Raw genomic sequence first — 25179 nt, 5'->3', positions numbered from 1 at the left:
TAACCATGGGAACCTGGGTATCCTGATTGCCAGGAACTAACAGAGCTCAGCTGACTGACCCTACATTAGAGTGAATTACCTGGGGCACCAGGGTGAATCAGTGAGTTGGTATGATTATCAGGGCGGACTTTTGGTCTGACATTACAAATCAAAACCCGTTGAGAAACAGGAACAAGAAGAGTTCTAACAGAGAGCCATAATGCAGGATTACCAAAAAGATTTACTGATGGTAGGCCATGACACCCCCCTTGCAGGACATTGGGGGAAAATGCACAAAGGACAGATCGTTGATGCACCTTCATTGCCCTAGTGCATCTCAGGACATGGCTGAATTTAGGAGGGTGTGTGATCGGTGGTCTTGATAAACTGGGGGATTGCAACAAAGCAAATTTGAAGAGCCAGCCCATTATTAGGGAACCTTTCACAAAGTGAGAGTGGATATAATAGATCTCATGCTTCATGTGAGTCATTTGGAGAATGCTACATATTAATCATGGTAGATTGTATGTCTAGATATCCAGATGCTCCCACCTCAATGGATGCTGACATTGTGTCCGATGCATTGTGAGAAACGTTCACTTAAGTCAGGTTCCCAGAAGAGATTTTGAATGCCTAGAGGTTAGTTTTATGTCCCAACTAGTCATTCGCTTGTGGCAATAGTGGCAAATAACCAACATCATCCTCAGATAAATGGGCTGCTAGAAAGGCTTAATGGTAAATTGACTCACATACTGTGTGTGTATACGCTGAACGGAACCTGAAGGACTGGGCTAAAACATTGTCACATTTAATGTTTGCCTGCAGAGAGGTACCAGTAGAATCTAATGTTCACTGTTTGAATTGCCATACAGATACAGAGCGTATGGCCTGTTAATGCCGATCAGGTAAGCATGGCCAAAGAAGTTGTGAGGACAGAAATAGAATAGTGTATGTTCCCAGATGGCCTGACTAGGTTGGTTAAAGAGAATCTAGAATGTATGCACAACTAGAGTAAAGCTAGTGTAACCACAATGTCTGGCGCTGGGGGTACCAAGGGTGGGCCAGAGTGTTTGGGCTCTGCTGTAACAAATTACAAGTCCAATGGACGGGTGTGTGTGCACAATGATGGAAAGATGCAATCAGGTTACATAGAAACATAGAAAATAGGAGCTGGAGTAGGTCATTTGGACCTTCGAGCCTGCTCCGCCATTCAGTATGATCATGGCTGATCCTCTTATCTCAATACCATATTCCCACTCTCTCCCCGTACCCCTTGATGCCTTTTGTGTCTAGAAATCTATCTAGCTCCTTCTTAAATATATTCAGTGATTTGGCCTCCACAGTCTTCTGTGTTAGAGAATTCCACAGGTTCACCACCCTCTGAGTGAAGAAATTTCTCCTCATCTCAGTCCTAAATGTCCTATCCTGCATCTTGAAACTATGACCCTTCGTTCTGGACCCCCCAGCCAGGGGAAATGTCCTCCCTGCATCCAGTCTGTCTAGCCCTGTCAGAATTTTATATGTTTTAATGAGATCCCCTCTCATTCTTCTAAACTCGAGTGAATACAGGCCGAGTCGACCCAATCTCTCCTCATACGACAGTCCTGCCATCCCAGGAATCAGTCTGGTGAACCTTCGCTCTATGGCAAGTATATCCTTTCTTAGGTAAGGAGACTAAAACTGCACATAATACTCCAGGTGTGGTCTCACCAAGGCTCTGTATAACTGCAGTAAGACATCCTTGCTCCTGTACTCAAATCCTCTTGCAATGAAGGCCAACATACCATTTGCCTTCCTAACTGCTTGCTGCACCTGCATGTTTGCTTTCAGTGACTGGTGTACAAGGACACCCAGGTCCCTTTGTACATCAACATGTCCCAATCTATCACCATTCAAATAATACTCTGCCTTTCTGTTTTTCCTTCCGAAGTGGATAACTTTGCATTTATCCACATTATACTGCATCTGCCATGTATTTGCCCACTCACTCAACTTGTCTAAATCGCCTTGAAGCCTCTTTGCATCCTCCACACAACTCACGATCCCACTTAGTTTTGTGTCGTCAGCAAACTTGGAAATATTTCATTTGGTTCCCTCATCCAAATCATTGATATATATTGTGAATAGATGGGGCCCAAGCACTAGTCACTGCCTGCCACCCTAGATACTCTCTGTTTCCTGTCCGTTAGCCAATTTTCAATCCATGCCAGGATATTACCCTCAATCCCATGTGCTTTAATTTTGCACACTAACATCCAGGACAACATCCAGGCTTGGGCTGATAAGTGGCAAGTAACATTCGCGCCAGACAAGTGCCAGGCAATGACCATCTCCAACAAGAGAAAGTCTAACCACCTCCCCTTGACATTCAACGGCATTACCATTGCCGAATCCCCCACCATCAACATCCTGGGGATCACCAGTGAGCAAAAACTTAACTGGACCAGCCATATAAATACTGTGGCTACAAAAGCAGGTCAGAGGCTGGGTATTCTGCGACGAGTGACTCACCTCCTGACTCCCCAAAGCCTTTCCACCATCTACAAGGCACAAGTCAGGAGTGTGATGGAATACTCTCCACTTGCCTGGATGAGTGCAGCTCCAACAACACTCAACACTCAAGAAGCTCGACACCATCCAGGACAAAGCAGCCCGCTTGATTGGCACCCCATCCACCGCCTAAATATTCACTCCCTTCACCACCGGCGCACTGTGGCTGCAGTGTGTACCATCCACAGAATGGACAGCAGCAACTCGCCAAGGCTTCTTCGACAGCATCTCCCAAACCAGCGATCTCCACCAACAAGAAGGACAAGGGAAGCAGGCACATAGGAACAACACCACCTGCACGTTCCCCTCCAAGTCACACACCATCCCGACTTGGAAATATATTGCTGTCCCTTCATCGTTGCTGGGTCAAAATCCTGGAACTCCCTACCTAACAGCACTGTTGTAAACAATTTTACAACACCAAGTTATAGTCCAGCAATTTTATTTTAAATTCACAAGCTTTCGGAGGCTACCTCCTTCCTCAGCAGAACGATGTGGAAATGAAATCCTCGAAATGAAGTCGCATTTATAATTCACAGAACAATGCTTGGTGATTACAGACAGTTTTTTCAACTGCCCGTCACCAAGCATTGTTCTGTGAATTATAAATGCGACTTCATTTCGAGGATTTCATTTCCACATCGTTCACCTGAGGAAGGAGGTAGCCTCCGAAAGCTTGTGAATTTAAAATAAAATTGCTGGACTATAACTTGGTGTTGTAAAATTGTTTACAATTGTCAACCCCAGTCCATCACCGGCATCTCCACATCATAACAGCACTGTGGGAGAACCTTCACCACACGGACTACAGCGGTTCAAGAAGGCGGCTCACCACCACCTTCTCAAGGGCAATTAGTAATGGGCAATAAATGCCGGCCTCGCCAGTGACGCCCACATCCCATGAATGAATAAAAAAAACCTCTTATGTGGGACTTTATCAAAGGCCTTCTGAAAATCCAAATAAACCACATCCACTGGTTCTCCCTTATCTATTCTACGAGTTACAGCCTCACAAAACTCCAGTAGGTTTGTCAAACATGATTTCCCTTTCATAAATCCATGTTGACTTTGTCTAATCCCGTTGATATTTTCTAAGTGTCCTGTTATCACATCCTTTACAATAGACTCTAGCATTTTCCCTACTACTGATGTTAGGCTAACCGATCTGTCGTTCCCTATTTTCTCTCTCCCTCCTTTTTTAAATAGTGGGGTTACATTTGCCACCCTCCAATCTGCAGGAACTGTTCCATAATGTATAGAATTTTGGAAGATGACAACTAATGCATTCACTATTTCCATGGCTACCTCTTTTAGTACTCTGGGATGCAGATTATCAGGCCCTGGGGATTTAATCAGCTTTGTCAGTGCACTCTTTTGTTGGTACGCTCTGTCCCTTCCTGACACAATCTGGTTATCCTTACCCTAATCACTTTCCTGCACTGCTTCTTTGTCTTTTCTCTTTAGCATTCTAGATTTCTCTCCACTGGGACCTTCCCCCCACTTATTTAGTTTAAAGCCCCATCTACCTCCCTAGTTATTCGATTCGCTAGAACTCTGGTCCCAGCATGGTTCAGGTGTCGTCCGTCCCAACGGAACAGCTCTCTCTTTCCCCAGTACTGCTGCCAGTGCCCCACGAATCGAAACCCACTTCTCCCACACCAATCTTTGAGTCACGCATTCATCTCTCTGATCCTATTGACCCTGTGCCAATTTGCTCTTGGCTCAGGTAATAATCCAGAGATTATTACCTTTGTGGTTCTGCTTTTTAGTTTAGTCCCTAGCTGCTCAAACTCTCTCAGCAGAACCTTTTTCTTAGTCCTACCTATGTCGTTGGTACCTATGTGGACCACGACAACTGGATCCTCCCCCTCCCACTCCGAGTACTTCTCCAGCCCGGAGGAGATAGCCTTAACCCTGGCACCGGGTAGGCAACATAGCCTTCAGGACTCATGCTCCTGGCTGCAGAGAACAGTGTCTATCCCCCTGTCGCCTACTACAACCACCTTCCTTTTTACTCCCACCATTTGAACGGCTTCCTGTACCATGGTACCGTGGTCAGTTTGCTCGTCCTCCTCACAGTCCCCGCACTTGTCCACAATGGTTGCAATGCTACCTCCTGGATCCCCATACCTGCCTCACTCTCAGTCACACCCCCCTGTCCCTGACCACGTGTCAATTCTAAAGTATTCAATCTAAGGGGCGTCGCTGCCTCCTGGAGCAAAAGGTCCAGGTAACTTTCTCCCTTCCTGATGTCTCGCAATGTCCGCAGCTCGGACTCCAGCTCCTCAACTCGGAGCCGAAATTCCTCAAGCCGCAGACACTTACTGCAGATGTAGTCGCCCTGGACAAAGATGTCCACAAGCTCCCACATATTGCAGCAGCAACACATCTCCTGTTCTCCCATTATTTTATTTATTTAATTAATTAATTTTGTCTTAATCAACTTATTTACCTCATTTAATTTATTAGATTAATTAAATTAAGTTTAGTTTTTAAAATTTAGTTATATGCTATATGTTAACTTAAAACTTAGCCCACAGTCACTACCAATCACTTACCTGTCTCACCTGTGACGTCAGACTGCATTTTTCTCTTGTTGTTGCAGGTCTGCTGCTGCTTTTATCCCTGTTCTCGGTCTGCTGCTGCTCAGGTCCACCGCCGCTGCTCTGCGGAAAAAGTTAGAAAAAGCAAGGCAAAGCAGAACCTCCTTCCCCCACTTCACCGAAGTCCCACTTACCAAACTCTCAAGTTGATCACTCTGTGCCCACTGCACTCAGTACCAGTTGTACTCACATGCCCCTGTATTTCTACTGTTTGTGACCCAGATGAGTCAGCCCTGCTCTGCTACTGTTTTAGGAACCAGTTTAATCTAGCTAACCAATTAACTAACTACAGCAGCTCTCCAGTAGGAGAGTTTGCTTGTTTGTCTCTGCTTAAGCCTGAAAGAAACTTAAAAATTTAAAATTTAAAATTGAACTTAAACAGTTGATCTTACTTAAAAGTTAATAGCAATTAACACTAGATTTTAAAAGAGACTAACCCTTAAACGCCCACACTTACCAAACTCTCCAGTTGTTCACTCCGTGCCCGCTGCACTCGGAGCCAGTTGCACTCACAGGTCCCTGTATTTCACAGGCCCCTGTATAGTAGTTGATTACTTAGTCGATATACCCAATTGACCACTGGGTCTACTATGGATATGTTAAAACCTTACCTCACCTATAAGGTGGTAGTGACCTTGTGCATCATGACTACCCTGGAGGAGGACTCTGTGTTACTACAGGAAGACCACTCCATAACACATGCTTCACAATCATTTGCACCAACTCAATGCCCAAATAAACAAAGTATATGCCTTATTGACTCTACAAAGTTCCACCAATATGTGTATGAATGAAATTTTGTGGTGGAGAGTGATCATAACCCCTTGAGATAATTTTGAAAAAAGCCACTTCCTGAAACCTTGCCAAGACTACAGAGTATGCTACTTAAGTTGCAAAAGTAGAGTTGACAGTAGAATACAAGAAAGGTACAGAATTCCATGTGGCTGATGTACTAAGTTAAAACTACCTGCCTGAAACCGATGGCATCCAAATTAACAGTGTGTGATATCCTGTGTCCCGATTTCACCATCAAGTCTCGGTGAGATGATAAAAGAAACTGAGAAAGCTCAATCATTGCACAAGTTGAAATCCCCAACTGTGGGAAAATTTGCAGGCTGAAAATCTAAAGATGTCGGTGAGCTGCAGCAGCATTTGGGACTAATATGATGATTAGAATACAAAAGCAATCATAGAATCATACAGCACAGAAGGAAGCCATTCAGCCCATTGTGCCTGTGATGACTCTTTGATGACTCTCCTCATCTCCTCTCTGCTTCTTTTGGCAATTACCTTAAATCGTGTCCTCTGGTTGCCGACCCTCCTGCCACTGGAAACAGTTTCTCCTTTTTTAATCTATGAAAACCCCTCATGATTTTGAACACCTCTATTAAATCTCCCCTTAATCTTCTCTGCTCTAAGGAATGTGGGTAGTTGGGGATGGAATTTGGTGCAGGACCTGGTTATGGTACCTGGTTTTAGTGGGCATACAATACATCAATCCACAAATAGATGGGCATACAATACATCAATCCACAAATAGATGGGCATACAATACATCAATCCACAAATAGATGGGCATACAATACATCAATCCACAAATAGATGGGCATACAATACATCAATCCACAAATAGATGGGCATACAATACATCAATCCACAAATAGATGGGCATACAATACATCAATCCACAAATAGATGGGCATACAATACATCAATCCACAAATAGATGGGCATACAATACATCAATCCACAAATAGATGGGCATACAATACATCAATCCACAAATAGATGGGCATACAATACATCAATCCACAAATAGATGGGCATACAATACATCAATCCACAAATAGATGGGCATACAATACATCAATCCACAAATAGATGGGCATACAATACATCAATCCACAAATAGATGGGCATACAATACATCAATCCACAAATAGATGGGCATACAATACATCAATCCACAAATAGATGGGCATACAATACATCAATCCACAAATAGATGGGCATACAATACATCAATCCACAAATAGATGGGCACATTATGATGCCATGCAAGTGAAGGAAATATGTTAGCATGGTCCATCCTGTAGAGGAAAATATGATCTGAAGTAATCTTTCCTTTTCTGTTATATTTAGCTGCTGGATTTTGCTGCTTTGAGCAACAAAACCTATTTTGTATACTATGGCACCGAGCAATTTGTTGCCGAGGCTTTCCCGAAGACAATTGAGAGTGAAGAAGATGTTCGTGTCTTAGAAGAGGTCTATAGATATCACATCTTTACGATGCCGTCCTTCAGGTGCTTTTATTAATTTGAATTTTGGAAGCAATGGTTGGGTTCCTTAGTGTTCGTAGCCAGGAAATTACTATCCGTGTACTTTTTGGGGATTAACTGTGGGTCACTAAAGGGTGAATTTGAAAGGCGCGGGCAGAGCCTTGCCAATTAAGAGGGCAGTTTGTAGAATCAGGTATGAAGCTTAGTGATTCACATTTTGTGGCACAGAAAAGCCAACAGACCCCAGTCTCATTTAACCTTTGACTTTGATGGAAATAAGTCCCGTACAATATCTCACGTGTTTGATGCGGCTGTTGTAGAAATTTGGAACTCTCCCCCTCAAAAGGTTTTGGATGCTGGGAAAATTGGACTTTCCAAGACTGAGATTGATAGATTTTTGTTAGGTAAAGGTATCATGAGATAGCTCCAGAACTAGCCGCGCCTCTAGCCAAACTGTTCCAGTACAACTACAACACTGGCATCTACCCGACAATGTGGAAAATTGCCCAGGTATGTCCTGTCCACAAAAAGCAGGACAAAACCAATCTGGCAAATTACCGCCCCATCAGTCTATTCTCAATCATCAGCAAAGTGATGGAAGGTGTCGTCGACAGTGCTATCAAGCGGCACTTACTTACCAATAACCTGCTCACCGATGCTCAGTTTGGGTTCCGCCAGGACCTCTCGGCTCCAGACCTCATTACAGCGTTGGTCCAAACATGGACAAAAGAGCTGAATTCTAGAGATAAGAGTGACTGCCCTTGACATCAAGGCAACATTTGACCGAGTGTGGCACCAAGGAGCCCTAGTAAAACTGAAGTCAATCGGAATGAGGGGGAAAACTCTCCAGTGGCTGAAGTCATACCTAGCACAAAGGAAGATGGTAGTGGTTGTTGGAGGCCAATCATCTCAGCCCCGGGACATTGCTGCAGGAGTTCCTCAGGGCAGTGTCCTAGGCCCAACATCTTCAACTGCTTCATCAATGACTTTCCCTCCATCATAAGGTCAGAAATGGGGATGTTCGATGATGATTGCACAGTGTTCAGTTCCATTCGCAACCCCTTAGATAATGAAGCAGTCCGTGCCCGAATGCAGCAAGGCCTGGACAACATCCAGGTTTGGGTTGATTAAGTGGCAAGTAACATTCGTGCCAGACAAGTGCCAGGCAATGACCATCTCCAACGAGAGAGAGTTTATCAACCTCCCCTTGACATTCAATGGCATTACCATCGCCGAATCCCCTACCATCAACATCCTGTGGGTCACCATTGACCAGAAACTCGACTGGACCTGCCACATAAATACTGTGGTTACAAGAGCAGGTCAGAGGCTGGGTATTCTGTGGCGAGTGACTCCCCTCTTGACTCCCCAAAGCCTTTCCACCATCTACAAGGCACAAGTCAGGAGTGTGATAGAATACTCTCCACTTGCCTGGATGAGTGCAGCTCTAACAACATTCAAGAAGCTCGACACCATCCAGGACAAAGCAGCCTGTTTGATTGGCACCCCATGCACCACCGTAAACATTCACTCCCTTTACCACCGGCATACCCTGGCTGCAGTGTGTACCATCCACAGGATGCACTGCAGCAATTCGCCAAAGCTTCTTCAACAGCACCTCCCAAACCCACGACCTCTACCGCCTAGAAGGACAAGGGCAGCAGGCACACGGGAACAACACCACCTGCACGTTCCCCTCCAAGTCACACACCATCCCGACTTGGAAACAGATCACCGTTCCTTCATCGTCGCTGGGTCAAAATCCTGCAACACCCTACCTAACAGCAGTCTAGGAGAACCTTCACCACACAGACTGCAGCGGTTCAAGAAGGCAGCTCACCACCACCTTCTCAAGGGCAATCAGGGGTGGGCAATGAATGCCGGCCTCGCCAGCGACGCCCACATCCCATGAACGAATAAAAAAAATGATATGGAATAAAGGCGTTGGAGTTGAGGTAGAGATCATACATGATCTAACTGAATGGCAGAGCAGGCCCAAGGGTTTGGATGGCCTACTCTCATTCCTAATGTTCCTCTGTTCCTCCTCCATAGCACCGCTCACCATATTAAAACAACTGCAGGAGGGAAGTGATCTCTGGCCTCTGAGGCTTGAGAGTAGATTCTAGGAGTTTGTGTTCTTGGTGTGGAGCTTCATGGGATGGGAACATATATTGGGAATTCAGACAGGCAGGAATTTCCATCCATTCATTTTAATCTGTCCCTTCTCAAATGAGCTGTCATGACTACGTTGAAATAATGTGGAGATGCCGGTGATGGAATGGGGTTGACAATTGTAAACAATTTTACAACACCAAGTTATAGTCCAGCAATTTTATTTTAAATTCACAAGCTTTCGGAGGCTTCCTCCTTCGTCAGGTGAACGATGTGAAAATGACATTTCGAGGATTTCATTTTCACATCGTTCACCTGACGAAGGAGGAAGCCTCCGAAAGCTTGTGAATTTAAAATAAAATTGCTGGACTATAACTTGGTGTTGTAAAATTGTTTACAAACGTTGAAATAAAGTGGAGCTGTTTCTCCCTATAACTGGATTGTGAATGTCAAGAAAATAAAGAAAGATAGAACTTGCATTTATATAGCATCTTTCACCACATGTGGACGTCCCAAAATGCTTTACAGCTCTTCACTGTTGAGAATTCCTTGTTGAATATTTGGCCTGAGAGATTATTATTTCACTTACTGCTTGGGTCCAACAGTTAGAACTGATTCACCTTGCCCTGTTTTGCAACCTCGTAACTGCGTCCCCTCTCCCCTTCCCCAGTGCCTTGCACAGGACTTTCAGGCCCTATTACGCCACCTTATTTACCTTGGATAAAAGTGTTTGTAAGTGCAGGAGTCGCAGCATTGCCCAGCACTGCTTACAATTTTATTCTCAACCATGCAAATTATAACATATTACTTGCTGGTGTCAGTTTGGCTCAGTTGGTAGCACTCTCGCCTCTGAGTAAGGAAGTGGTGGGTTCAAGCTCCATTCCAGGACTTAAGCACCTATTCTAGGCTGGCCCTCCAGTGTGGAGAGTCCTGCATTGTGCCATCTTTTGGATGAGGTGTTGAACCAGGCCCCAGTGGTTCAGGTGGATGGTAAAGATCCCAGGGAACTACCAGAAGAGTAGGGGGTTCTCCTGGTAGCCCGGCCAACATCACTAAAAACAGATTCATTGATCAGTCATCTCATTGCTGTTTTGGGGATCTTGCTGTGTACAAAATGGCAGGCATTTTTCTAGCATAACAACAGTCACAGTAATACAATATGAAATGCTTTAAAACATAATGAACGCAACTTTTTTATTGCATATAAACAAAACACAACAATGCAGCTAAGTGGATTAATAACCTGCTATGCATACTGTTTCTCAGATATAAACGGTTACCGTTGCCTGTTGATACCACTCTGGAAGAAGCAGACTTTGATGCATTCATTAGTACAGTCAGGGTAAGTCAGAGTATTTAATGAGGGGTATGAGAGATGTGATCAAATAAATTATGGTTTCTCCAAGTTTCATCAGGCCTGATGCCAGGCATGAAGAGATTAAAGAGCTCTAGATGTCTCAGGTGCAAAGAAATTAAAACCCCACCAGATGTTGCAGGCTGAAAGATTAAACCCCACCGGATGTCCCAGGCTCAAAGATATGAAACCCAACCAGATGTTCCTGGCTCAACGAGAATAAAACACTGCCAGATGTTTCAGGCTGAAAGAGATTAAAATGCCACCAGATGTTCCAGGCTGAAAGAGATTAAAATGTGTGAGGCAAAGGAGGAGATTGCGGGGGCTCTAACACATATATTCAGAACCTCTCTGGCCACAGGGGATGTGCCAGAGGACTGGAGAACCGCTAATGTAGTACCATTATTCAAGAAGGGGAGTAGGGAAAAACCGGGGAACTACAGGCCAGTGAGCCTAACATCAGTGGTAGGAAAATTATTGGAAAAAATTCTGAAGGACAAAATTAGTCTCCACTTGGAGAAGCAAGGATTAATCAGGGATAGTCAACATGGCTTTGTCAAGGGAAGATCATGTCTGACTAATTTGATTGAATTTTTTGAGGGGGTGACTAGGCGTGTGGATGAGGGTAACGCAGTGGATGTGGTATACATGGATTTCAGTAAGGCCTTCGATAAAGTCTCGCACAGGAGACTGGTCAAGAAGGTACGAGCCCATGGAGTCCAGGGTGCCTTGGCACTTTGGATACAAAACTGGCTTAGTGGCAGAAGGCAGAGGGTGATGGTCGAAGGTTGTTTTTGTGACTGGAAGCCTGTGGCCAGTGGGGTACCACAGGGATCGGTGCAGGGGCCCTTGCTGTTTGTGGTCTACATTAACGACTTGGATATGAATGTAAAAGGTATGATCAGTAAGTTCGCTGATGATACAAAAATTGGTAGGGTGGTAAATAGCGAGGAGGATAGCCTCAGTCTGCAGGACGATGTAGATGGGTTGGTCAGATGGGCGGAACAGTGGCAAATGGAATTTAACCCGGAAAAGTGCGAGGTGATGCACTTTGGAGGGACTAACAAGGCAAGGGAATACACAATGAATGGGAAGACCCTAGGCAAGACAGAGGGTCAGAGGGATCTTGGTGTGCAAGTTCACAGATCCCTGAAGGCGGCGGAACAGGTAGATATGGTGGTAAAGAAGGCATATGGGATACTTGCCTTTATTAGCCGAGGCATAGAATATAAGAGCAAGGAGGTTATGATGGAGCTGTATAAATCACTGGTTAGGCCACAGCTGGAGTACTGTGTGCAGTTCTGGTCGCCGCACTACAGGAAGGATGTGATCGCTTTGGAGAGGGTGCAGAGGAGATTCACCAGGATGTTACCAGGGCTGGAGCGCTTCAGCTATGAAGAGAGACTGGGAAGATTGGGTTTGTTTTCCTTGGAGCAGAGGAGGCTGAGGGGGGACATGATTGAGGTGTACAAAATTATGAGGGGCATAGATAGGATGGATACTAAGGAGCTTTTTCCCTTCGTTGAGGGTTCTATAACAAGGGGGCATAGATTCAAGGTAAAAGGCGGGAGGTTTAGAGGGGATTTGAGAAAGAACTTTTTCACCCAGAGGGTGGTTGGAGTCTGGAACTCACTGCCTGAAAGGGTTGTGGAGGCAGGAACCCTCACAACATTCAAGAAGCATTTGGATGAGCACTTGAAATGCCATAGCATACAGGGCTACGGACCAAATGCTGGAATATGGGATTAGATTAGATTGGGCTTGATGGCCGGCGCGGACACGATGGGCTGAAGGGCCTCTATCCTTGCTGTATAACTCTATGTTCCAGGCTCAAAGGGATTAAAACCCCACCAGATGTTCCTGGCTCAAATATATTAAAACCCCACCGATGTTACAGGCTGAAAAATTAAAACCTCACCAGATGTTGCAGGCTGAAAGATTAAACCCCACCAGATGTTCCAGGCTCAAAGAAATTAAAACCCCACCAGATGTTGCAGGCAGAAAGGGATTAAAAAGCTGCCAGATGTTCCAGGTTGAAAGAGATTAAAATTGGGTTCATTACTTGAAAAGTGTTTACCTCCCAGAAGTGAATCTCTGAAGATTTTCTTTTTGAAAAATACCAAGTGTATTTCTGATTATTTTCCATATAAACTTTGGGGTTGATTTTAAACCACCCCGCCTGGCGAGAATGGGGTGGTGGGGCTTTAAAATGTAGCATCGTGCTTCCCACCCCATTCCCGCTGCAAACGCGCTGGCCACCATTTTAACTGCTCACTGCAGTTTGGTGGCTGAGGCACCCACCTCATAACTTTATGCAAATAGGGTCATATTACATCAATGGGAGCACGAATGCATTTTAACCTGTGCCTGAGCCGGGAAGTCAATGCGACAGCTGTCTGGAAGGATGAAGAGACCATCCTAGGTAAGTGAAAAGTTTTCCTTTGTTGGGCCGGGATGAGCAGGCCTGCTCCTCTGATCCCCACAAGGAATGTCGTGGCCTCACCAGCCTCAGACTTCCCCCATACTCCTCCTGCAAAAACCTCCCAAAACCTCCTGCCCGTGACTGCTTGCCAATGAGCCTATATAGAATCATAGGGGGTAATTCTGATTTTGGGCGAAAGTGTAAAATGGTCGATATCGATTCAGCCGCCCGTTATACACCTCTCCCCATTTTCATTTCCATTGAAATCAATGATTCCATGTTTATGGAAGCAGATTCAATAGTAGCTTTCAAAAGGGAATTGGATATATACTTTAAAAGGAAAAATTTGCAGGGCTATGGGAAAACAACGGAACTAATTGGATAGTTCTTTCCAAGAGCCGGCACAGGCATGATGGGCTGAATGGCCTCCTGTGCTGTAAGGTTCTATGATTCTATGATAATTGAAGTGCTACCGCATTTATTTTAAATGGGTTCAATACTGCACTAAAACTTCATAGAAACATGTTAAGTGTTTGGACAATAATATTGCCTTTGCTCATTTCTACCCTTTTGTCTATTCCTTAGTATGATGTCCTTTGTTACAGATGACTAACAGAAACTAACTTATCTCAGTTTGAATTAACAGGTAGCCCCTTGAAGTTTGACCCTTCATTTAGGAAACGGGTATTCAACCCATCAACTTTGCCATATCATTGGAACATCAGGTGAATTAGTTAATTTGACAGTTCTGGTGTCTGCCTTGTTCTGTCTTAATTGATGTTTTCATTTTCCAGGAGTGCCCAAGCGTCATCTTCAGGGACAGTATCAAGCCACCTCCTGCCCTACTCTTTAACTGTCAAACAGGAGTAGGACGCTCCAATCTTGGAATGATAATAGGTGCTCTATTGATAGCTCACAGAACAGCATTTCCTCAGACGGAAAGGTAAGGCATTTAAGACGGGCTGGCACTGAACAAAATAACTGAAACATGAAGTTCTACTGTTTCTGTTCATTCTTATCAAAGAGCACACAGTTTTACACATGTCTTAGAACCTCATTAACCTAAGTTAACAAAATGATAATAAATGCAGAGATTTGGTCACACTCTTTTAGTTACAGGGGAGGTCTTACCCCAAATATGACATTGCTACCCACAGGAGAGGCTTGGTCCACGGTTACCAGACCTTTGACAGAATTTGAACATCACTTGAGTTTGCAGTATTGTCCTACAAAAACCAATTGCGACACTTTTTTTGAAACATCTTAACAAGCATTCTGAGAGTACCGTGCAATTCAGATATGTTAACGATTAAGTGGAAGAATAAGGTGAAACGATTTATCGTGTGTACCGTTTATCACTCCCTCCTTTGCTGGAATCCAATAATTCTAGTAAACTGTTGAGAAACTGAGAATTGTGGGTTTTGTGTGTCGCATATTTCTGTCCTACCTCAACATCCATTCCCCCCTCGCCCCACCATGTCTTTCAGTTCCCCCAAGTCTGATCTCCTGTGCATGTGCATTTGGAGACAGGCCTCCCAGCCTCTCTGGAACTCCCTCCCTAAATCCCTCTGCTTTCTACTTCTCTCCTCATCTGTCCCCTGTGTATTGGGTGAAGGGCATCAGCCAGACTGAGACAGAGGACCTATCCCCTCTCTACTGGGCTTGCTCTTTGGATGGACAGTTAAGTAAACTGGTCAATGATTTGCCATTAGCTGCTCATAATTATGCAGCATTCTTTAGGTGCCATGGCCAGATACATCCCAGCCAGGTGGAGAACACAAGCCTAAAACTCTGATTAAGCCCAGATGGGAAAGGGGCAGATCAGCCCACGATGGGACTGGAAAATGGGATGCCCCCCCCAATTTTAACTCCGGGCAGGTTTTGGTCGGGTGGGTGGCGAGGTGAGTTGAAAACTCAGCCGCTGCTGCAGAAATCAGGCCTGGGCTATTTTAATTCCTGGGCCTCATTAACGTGTCACCAGTCCACTTCCCTCCTGTTCCAGGTGGGAAATGGATGGGAAACGGCTGCTATCATCTGGATAATCAGGAGGCCCATGGTCATCCATGGAGGGTCTCGCAGGAGGAAAGGGGTGGGAGACGGGGCAGGGAGGCCTAAACTTCCCTGTGGTGCCTGGAGGAGCACCAAAGGGAAGTAAACAACTTACCCATTAGGCCTCTTTATCTTCCCGACTTTCTGCAGTTTAGTGGGAAAGCCACAACGACTTCTCTGCTCAAGTATGAGTTAAAATTGCAGTTGGGGCCCAATGACGCCATCAGACCCCAATCTACATATTTAAAGAAGGACCCCATTGGCTTTGGTCGGGTGGCTTAGCCGCCCATCCAGAAGCCTGCGTAAAAATCCTGGTCAGCGGGATGGTGGGTAAGTAATGTTAGTGATTTTAACTGCCCATCTGCCCAGTTTCTGCCAGGTAGGTAGGATTAAAATCGCCCACCCCATGTTTCTTTTTCTGCCTTTTCCCAGTGGGTGGAGGGGCCACGGGCAAATCTTCTCCCTGGCCGGGGGGGGGGAAGTTCCCATGCAACCTTGGGAATTCCACCGTTTACACCCTTAAAAGACTGCTGCAGAACTCTCGCAGACCTCAGACCTTGCCAGAAGTAAGGTAATCGTTCATGGAGGAGATCAAATACCTTAATTTAAACACTAATTTAAGACTTCTTTTGTTTTCAGCTTGGGAAAGGCCATGGGGTCCTCTTGGAGGAGCATCTGTCTTCTGGCCTTGTAGGCATGATGTGCCCATCCCAATCGTGCTTGTCACCCTGTCTCCACAATTTGCACCTCCACCCGCAAAGCGTGCGCATTAGGATTAGGCAGTGGCTTAAGTGTTGCTCTATCTGGAAGGCCGCCTGGTATTGGGGGAGGAAAAGAGTTAGGACGTGCCATGACTTTGCTCCTGCCCCAACTTGCGATTTAAGCCCATTTTTGAATACAGGCACATAGAAAGGTTTGTACAGAGTGTTTGGCCTGTAGCACTCTTAGCTGGGGTGCATCAAATCCAGGTAGCAGATATTCACGGGCTGCAGCGTGCCGTAAAAGGGAAAGTTGTGTTCGTGATAGTAAAGGGACAGGTTGGGCTCAATTTTACGGGGAAATTGTGGGTCCATTGGGGGCGGGGAGCTCCGAAAATCACGGAAATCCCGTTTGGGTTTGGAAGCCGATTCTAACCCGCTGACTTCCGAGTTCCCCATGGATGCACCTGTGTGCACGCGGGCATCCTGAAACCGGAAGTCCCACCGGCAATTAAAGCCAGTGGGACGACAGCTAAAGAGTCAAATGTACCTCATTGAGGTACTTAAGGCACTTTACTTGTGACAGATGACATGGTTATAATGATTTTTAACTTACCTGGGCGGCTTGCCCACCGCTTCTGATTCTTCCACTCTCCCCCCCCCACCCCCCGATCTTCCCCTCTCCCCCCGATCTTCCCCTCTCCCCCCGATCTTCCCCTCTACCCCTCCGATTTTCCCCTCTCCCCCCAATCCTCCCCTTCCCCCCTGATCTTCCCTTCTTCACCTCGATCTTCCCCTCTCCTCCGATCTTCCCCTCTACCCCCTCCCCCCCTGATCTTCCATTCTCCCCCACTGCCCGGTCTTCCAGTCCAGGCTGGCTGCCGGGCGTGAAACCCGGAGAGCACGTTAATCATCATCAATCACCATGCGATCGGTCGGAAATGGTAAGTTTTGTTAATGCGGGTTTGCCATGTGCACCTTCAACCCCCCTCCCCCCCCCCCCCCCCGCTGCCAGCCCACCAACATTCCAAAATTGAGCCCATTATCGGTCATTTATCTAATTTGATGTTTGTGGATACTGTCTGCAAAACAACAGTGACTGCAATTGAAAAATAATTCTTTGGCCTTGAAGAACTTTAGGACATCCTGAGTACGTGAAAGGTACTATATACAAACGCAAGCGCTATCTTTCTGCACTTAATTGTTCACAAAGGCACAGTGGAGACCGATGGGCAGCATTGCTCCCTTTGATGCTGAAGAGATCCTCCACAATATTGCCCAAGGAGAATTGTCTTGTGATTTTAATTTCATTGTTAATAACTAACAATGTGTGCTTTTAGACCTTTTCAAAGGGCAGACTTTGTAAACTGTTGACATATGGTTAAATATTAAGGAGTGATTGATAATTAGTTGCATTGTTATAAACTTAGATTTGAAAATACAAGAGTTTCTGGTCAAGAATGTCACTGTCCGATCATTGAAAGCTATGCCACTTCCTTTCCAAATGGTAGGAGAATTGTTGAAGAGGTCAGTACACGTTATTCTCTGTATTCTTATTATTTTGTGTGAGGTAATCTCGTATTTGTCCTATCTACACGAATGTGACATTTTATGATGAATCTACTTTCCCTTACTTCGGGAGTGTCTGACTGTCAGCTCACCTCTTAACCTTCTCACCTCTAGTGAAAAAAGTCCTAAGGTCGTTCTTTATAACTTCATCCTTGGTAACATCCTAGTGTATCTATATTGCACCTTTTCCATTGCTTCTATATCCTTCCTACAATAGGATGCCCAAACCTCCATTGCAATCTAAGTTCTTGTATATGTTCCACATACCTCCTTGCTTTTGTATTCTATGCCTCTAGATTTAAAACCAAATATTCTGTTGGCATTTTTCGGAGCTTTACCTGGCACTGATGCCCTTAATGACCTGTGTAACTGCAAAGCAAGATCCTTCTATATATCCCAGAATAGAGATACTGGGGCTTTCTGGCTTTTGGATAACTGTCTATTCAAATTTAAAAAGGAACTGTCACCCATGTACAAACTGAACCAATCAGAAAGAAGTTTGAATTATAGGAAAGAAAGAATTTGCATTTATATAGCAGCTTTCACATCCTCAGCTTGTCACAAAGAACTTCACAGCCAATAAAGTATAATCAATACGAGGATACATGGCAGCTAATTTGAACACAGCAAGATCCCACTAACGGCAGTGAGGTATCTGACCAAATAATCTGGCATTGGTTGTGGGATGAATGTAGACTAGGATACTGGGAGAATTTTCCTGCTCTTCTTCGAATAGTGCTATGGGATCTTTTATACCCACCTGAGAGGGAAGAATGAGCTTCAGTTTAATATTTCACCTGAAAGACAGTACATCTGACAGTGCAGCACTGAAGTGTCAGCCGAGATTATGTCAGTCACTGGAATGGGGCTTGAACCCACAACCTTCTGATTCAGTGGCAAGAGTGCTACCACTGAACCAAGGTTCTCACTTATTCCTGTGTCGCCCCTCTAATTGGTAAAATGTGGAACAATGTATTAAAATAAGCTTGGTACATGGTTCTGAACTGCAGTTGGTTTTTAAGCTATTTATGTACCTTGACTGGATTTAACTGGACAACTACCAACTTAAGACGAAAAAAATACTCAATTTTTCTCACAGTCAGTGATATGGTAATGAGATGGTAGAAAATTTAAGCTGATCGCAAACACAGTAAACAAATAAGTTTACAGAGTTTAGTTGGAATGCAAAATTCTCTGCCGCAAATCCACTTTCTGGTGTATTCCTGTCTTGTATATTTAAGGCCAAAATTTGGAGGGTCCAATATTACTCTCATATACCTGGGAAATGCTTGGTTACAGAAAAGAAAAAGGCACAGACCTATCAAGTAGGGTTTCTGCTGCCTGTTAGTTGCTCTGGGACATCTGGGCTTCCACAAAGAGGCGGATCAGGTTTTGTGCCTACGACATGCATAGAACCAGGGCAAACCTGCTGTACTTTCTTCTCCATGTGATGGAAGGGTGCCCATTTTACAGCTGCTTGAAAAGCTAGCATTAGGCCTTACACATGGGTTCCTCTTAGAATGGAGGGTCTAAGAGACCAAGCAGCAACACAAGAGAGATTGGAAAAGGTCTCTTCCAGCGCCCCACCGACTGAACTTCTACTCCATGTCCACACTCCCAGTAAATCTTTAGTCCTGGAGGACCTCTGGTTGCTGTTGGAGATCAGAAAGCCCTGAGGCTGGCAGCTCCAACTATGTTCCTGCCCCCGTTTCCCAGTGCAAGGCCCTGCCGGGGGACTGGTCTGTGTTGAGAGTGTGGCCAGGCCATGCAAATGACCTGGCCCACCAAATTTGGGCTCTCGGGGGCCTGGACAGGCACAGTGCAGTTTGGGTGCACTGAAGTTGTCCAGCACCAGGGAAAAGTGGGGGCAGAACTCTGGGGTTGCAGTCTCTTGATTATCTGCCAATTAACATTATACACTAGGGTGGGGGAGATGGGGACTGAGGGGGAGAGCCCTCCTTCAATTTAGTAGACAATGGAAGTTCCACTGTGAATACAATGTAATAACTGTAAAAGAGCATCTGGTTTAAATTTGCAGGTGGATAGCATTGTGAATATTTATTCAGAAATGCACGATTTGAAGGAAACCATTTACCTTTACAAAGGTAAAGTGCAAAAGCTCTCAGAGGAGCGTCGGAGCCAGGTACAGCTGACATTCAATTTGCTACACTTCAACTGACCTTTTCTTTATAAGTTGAAACAAGTAAATCCGTTTTTGTTTAGAGATGGGATTCTAGGCCAATTCTCAGTGAGTTGGTAAGTATCGAGGATTATAGCTGCAGAAGACTTCAAGTATTGGAGACCTCAAGATATCTAACAAACAAAACAATTATTACAATTAAACTGGACAATTAATTAAATAAAAAGGGGGAAGTTTAACCCCCCCCCGGGCGGAACAAATGGGCCAACTGCCAGTGAGGTGCTGCGAGGGGTCTAGTCCATTTTAATGCCCGAGCCTCATTGAAATGCAGCAGGTGAGGTGCCCACCCAAAACGGGTGTCCAAAGGTAGTTCACTACCTTCCAATTCTCATGAAGGGGTTCACACCTGAAACGTCAATTTGTCCATTCTCTCCACAGATGCTGCTGAGTATTTCCAACATTTTCTGTTTTTTTTTCAGATTTTGCTTTAGTATCTCTTTCACCGAGTCTTTTGGTCAGTCCTAATATCTCCTCCCTTGTGATGTGCCTTGGGATGTTTTTCTACATTAAAGGTGCTTGTAACAGAGTGAGCGAGGGACGATATGTAAACCATACAATGATGAGAGCTCGGTATCCGAGATAGGGATGCAACGTTAAGAAGTTATATAAAAGGTGTTCTAGCTTTAAGAAATCGTTGACCTTAATTGGTTTTAATGACTCCCAGCGTGTAAGAATAAAAGGCTGGGAACTGGTTCAGTTGGGAGAGAAGAGTTAGGCTGGAAAGTAATACCTATCACTGTCTTGTTCATCGCTGCAAGTAAAGACCCCACGTGGGTGAATAAACCTCACTTATTTTAGGATCTAGTCTGCGTGGGTTCTGGGCCTGCATCAGTTTGTTACAGTGCTATATAAATGCGAGTTGTTTATAAGGATACTGGTGTTGATGATAGGCTACTGATAAGAACGGTATTGTTTCCACTGAATAAAAAGCAATAAACTCATTTACATATTGGAAAAGGGCCACAATTTATGTCTTCATATTCAATGCTGGAATAACAACAGAGAGCTCATGAATTTGCATCATGCTGTATTAGACAGTAATCGCAACATGGGAAAATACAGCACCAGAAAAGACTGCAGTCCATCTGGCTGATTCCGAAAACTACTCCCTCTCAATCGCCCGCTCCCTCAAATATCTATCCAATTCTCCTTTAAACTTTTCCACACTGTCTGCCTCCGTGGCCAGTCCATTCCAGCATTCACTGCCTTCTGTGTAAAATAGTTAAATCTAAACTCTCTGCATCCCTGCTCTAAGTTTGTTGCCTGGTTCTACAGTTTGTTGCAATCTCCAACATATTGGGAGTCAATGAATCTTTTCCCTTAAAAATTATGAAAACTTGAATAAAAATACACCTGAATCTTTGCTTCTCCAGAGTAAAGAAAGATTCCCAGGCTCTCCGAGCTCTCCTCATAGCTCACATGCTTTCATTTAGGTATGTCAGAAAGGTAGCGAATTTCTTGAGTGTGTTCAGGATAACTTTCTGCAACAATATGTCCCAGAACCAACAAGGAGGTAGGCCATATTAGATTTAATAATGAGTAATGAGGCAGATTTAGTTAGCAGCCCAATGGCGTGTGAACATTTATTTAATAGCGATCATAATATGATCGAGTTCAATGTTGCGTTTAAAAGGGAGAAACCTGTATCAGCTACTAAGATTCTAAAGTTAGGTAAGGCCAGGATGAGACAGAGACTGTCCACAGTAAATTGGACAAATCTATTAATGGATAAAATGACAGAAGATCAGTGGGAAGTGTTCAAAAAAGAATTTAACGTGATACAGAACCAGTTTATACCCCTAAGGGGCAAGAGCTCTACTTTCCAAAAAAATAGCCATGGACAACAAAAGAGGTAAGGGACAACATAAAACTAAAAGAAAAAGCATACAAAAATGCAAAAAATAGCATGGATCCTGGTGACTGGGAGAGATACAAACAATGGTGACAAAACAGATAGTATGAGCTACAAATAGGGAATATGAAAACAAACTTGCAAGGGATATCAAAATCAACACAAAAATTTTTTACAATTATATTAGGAAATAGAGGGTGATCAAGATCAATGTGGGCCCCTTAAAAACTGATAATGATGATAATGTAAATAAAAATAATAAAAATAAGGAAATGGTGGACATGTTAAATAATTACTTTGCATCAGTATTTACAGTAGAGGAAGAGGATAGCAGGCCGGATATCCTAAGGAAACTAATTTTGAATCAGGGAGGGGGACTCACCATAATTAATGTAAGCAAATTAACAGTAATGAAGAAAATAATGCATAAAGAGTGACAAATCCCCAGGACCAGATGGTTTTCATCCCAGGGTAGATGAAAACATTGCAGAAGCCCTAACTATATTCATCCAAAGTTCTCGTGATTCGGGAACCGTTCCTTTAGGTTGGAAAATTGCACATGTCACTTTGCTATTTAAGAAAGGTGAGAGAGGGAAACCAGGGAAATATAGATCAGTTAGCCTAGCATCTGTTGCCGGGAAATTACTAGAGTCTAATCAAGGATAGAATGACTGAACACCTTGTAAATTTTCAGCTGATCAGAGAGAGCCAGCATGGATTGGTAAAGGGTAGGTCATGATTGACAAACCTGATTGAATTTTTTGAAGAGGTGACTAAAGTAGTGGACAGGGGAATGTCTATGGATGTTGTTTATATGGACTTCCAGAAGGCTTTCGATAAAGTCCTTCATAAGAGACTGTTTGCTAAATTTGAAGCTCATAGAATTAAGGGCAAATTATTGACCTGTTTGGAAATTGGCTGAGCGGCAGGAGACAGATGGTAGAGATAATGGGCAGGTACTTAAATTGGCAGAATGTGACTAGTGGTGTCCCACAGGGATCAGTATTGGAGCCTCAACTATTCATTGTATTTATTAACGATAGAAAGCCACATATCCAAGTTTGACATGACACAAAGGTAGGCAGCATTGTAAGCAGTTTAGATAGAAACATAAAATTACAGAGAGATATTAATAGATTAAGTGAATGGGCAAAACTGTGGCAAATGGATTTCAATGTAAACAAGTATGAGGTCATCCACTTTGGACCTAAAAAGGATAGCTCAGAGTACTTTTGAAATTGAGAAAAGCTCAAAACAGTGGAGGTCCAAAGAGACTTAAGGGTCTGTGTACATAGATCATTAAAATGTCATGGAGAGACACAGTTAATATTCAAAAAGGCTAATGGAATGCTGGCCTTTCTATCTAGAGGACTGGAATACAAGGGGGTAGAAGTTATGCTACGGCTATACAAAGCCCTGGTTAGACCACACCTGGAGTACTGTGTTCAGTTCTGGGCACCGCATCTTAGGAAGGATATATTGGCTTTGGTGGGAATGCAGCGTAGATTTACTAGAATGATACCTAGATTCCAAGGGTTCACAGAATCATAGCATCATATGATGGTTACAGCACAGAAGGAGGCCATTTGACCCATCAAACCCGTGCCAGCTTTTTGTAAGAGCAATCCAGTTAGTCCCATTCCCCTGCTCTTTTCCCATAGCCCTGCGAATTTTTTTCCTTTATGTATTTATCTAATTCCTTTTTGAAAGCCATGATTGAATTTGCTTCCACCGCCCTTTCAGGCAGCGCATTCCAGATCATAACTACTCGCTGCGTAAAAAAGATTTTCCTAATGTCGCCTTTGGTTCTTTTGGCAATCACCTTAAATCTGTGCCCTCTGGTTCTCGGCCCTTCCGCCAATTTCTCATTATTTACTTCATCTGAACCCTTCATGATTTTGAACACTTCTATCAAATCTCCTTTTAACCTTCTCTGCTCTAAGGAGAACATCTCCAGCTTCTCCAGTCTATCCATATAACTAAAGTCCCTCACCTTGAACCATTCTAGTAAATCTTTTCTGCACCCTGTCTAAGGCCTTCACATTCTTCCTAAAGTGCAGTGCCCAGAATTGGATACAATACACCAGTTATGGCTGAACCAGTGTTTTATAAAGGTTCCACATAACTTCCTTGCTTTTGTACTCTATGCCTCTATTTATAAAGCCCAGGATCCCGCATGCTTTTTTAACCGCTTTCTCAACCTGTCCTGCCACCTTCAAAGATTTGTGCACATATACCCTCGGGTCTCTCTGTTCCTGCATCCACTTTTGAATTGTACCATTTAGTTTAGATTGCCTCTCCTCGTTCTGCCTGCCAAAATGTATCACTTTGTACTTCTCTGCATTAAATTTCATCTGCTCTGTGTCCGCCCACTCCGCCAGCCTGTCTATGTCCTCTTGAAGTCTATCACTATCCTCCTCACTGTTTACTACATTTCCAAGTTTTGTGTCATCTGCAAATTTTGAAATGGTGCCCTGTACACCCAAGTCCAAGTCATTAATATATATATCAAAAAAAGTAGCGATCCTAGTGCTGACCCCTGGGGAACACCACTGTATACCTTCCTCCAGTCCGAAAAACAACCATTCACGACTACTCTCTGTTTCCTGTCACTTAGCCAATTTCATATCCATGTTACCATTGCCCCTTTTATTCCATGGGCTTCAATTTTGCTGACAAGCCTATTATGTGGCACTTTTGAAAGTCCATATACACAACATCAACCACATTGCCCCCATCAATCCTTTCTGTTACCTCATCAAAAAGCTCAATCAAGTTAGTTAAACATGATTTGCCTTTAACAAATCCGTGCTGTCTTTCCTTTATTAATCCACACTTGACCAAGTGACTATTAATTCTGTCCCGAATTATCATTTCTAAAAGCTTCCCCACCACCGAGGTTAAACTGAATGGCCTGTAGTTGTTGGGTTTATCCTTACACCCTTTTTGAAATGTTACAAGGGTGTAACATTTGCAATTCTCCAGTCCTCTGGCATCACCTCCATATCTAAGGAGGATTGGAAGATTATGGCCAGCACCTCTGCAATTTCCATCCTTACTTCCCTCAGAAACTAGGATGCATCCCATCCGGACCGGGTGACTTATCTACTTTAAGTATAGCCAGCCTTTCTAGTACCTTCTCTTTATCAATTTTTAGCCCATCCAGTATCTGAACTACCTTCTTGTTTACTGTGACTTTGGCAGCATCTTCTTCCTTGGTAAAGACAGATGCAATGTACTCATTTAGTACCTCAGCCATGCCCTCAGCCTCCATATGTAGATGTCCTTTTTGGTCCTTAATTGGCCCCACCCATCCTCTTACTACCCGTTTACTGTTTATATGCCTATAGAAGACTTTTGGATTCTCATACTCTCTCTTTGCCCCTCTATTTCCTTTTTCACTTCTCCTCTGTACTTTCTATATTCAGTCTGGTTCTCAACCTGTATTATAAACCTGACATCAATAATATGCCCCCCTTTTCTGCATCATCTTACTTTCTTTTGTCATTCAA

At 44.0% G+C, this 25179-nt stretch overlaps 1 protein-coding gene across 3 annotated transcripts in view; it reads left to right on the top strand.

Annotated features, from left to right (window-relative positions):
• The window catches only part of LOC137320571 (paladin-like), a 98297-nt gene that overhangs the window by 7715 nt on the left and 65403 nt on the right, over nt 1-25179 (top strand). For 2 of the 3 annotated variants that reach the window (XM_067982253.1, XM_067982252.1), the window contains exons 4-8: nt 7275-7435; nt 10790-10865; nt 14094-14242; nt 17477-17573; nt 19654-19758. In XM_067982253.1, coding sequence (XP_067838354.1) covers nt 7275-7435; nt 10790-10865; nt 14094-14242; nt 17477-17573; nt 19654-19758 — 588 coding nt within the window. The remainder of the gene's footprint in view (nt 1-7274; nt 7436-10789; nt 10866-14093; nt 14243-17476; nt 17574-19653; nt 19759-25179) is intronic. The other variant, XM_067982254.1, reaches the window with a different exon arrangement.

Source organism: Heptranchias perlo, chromosome 4, assembly GCF_035084215.1.
Source record: "Heptranchias perlo isolate sHepPer1 chromosome 4, sHepPer1.hap1, whole genome shotgun sequence".
NCBI classification, from domain to species: domain Eukaryota; kingdom Metazoa; phylum Chordata; class Chondrichthyes; order Hexanchiformes; family Hexanchidae; genus Heptranchias; species Heptranchias perlo.
This window is presented reverse-complemented; position numbering and strand designations above follow the sequence as displayed.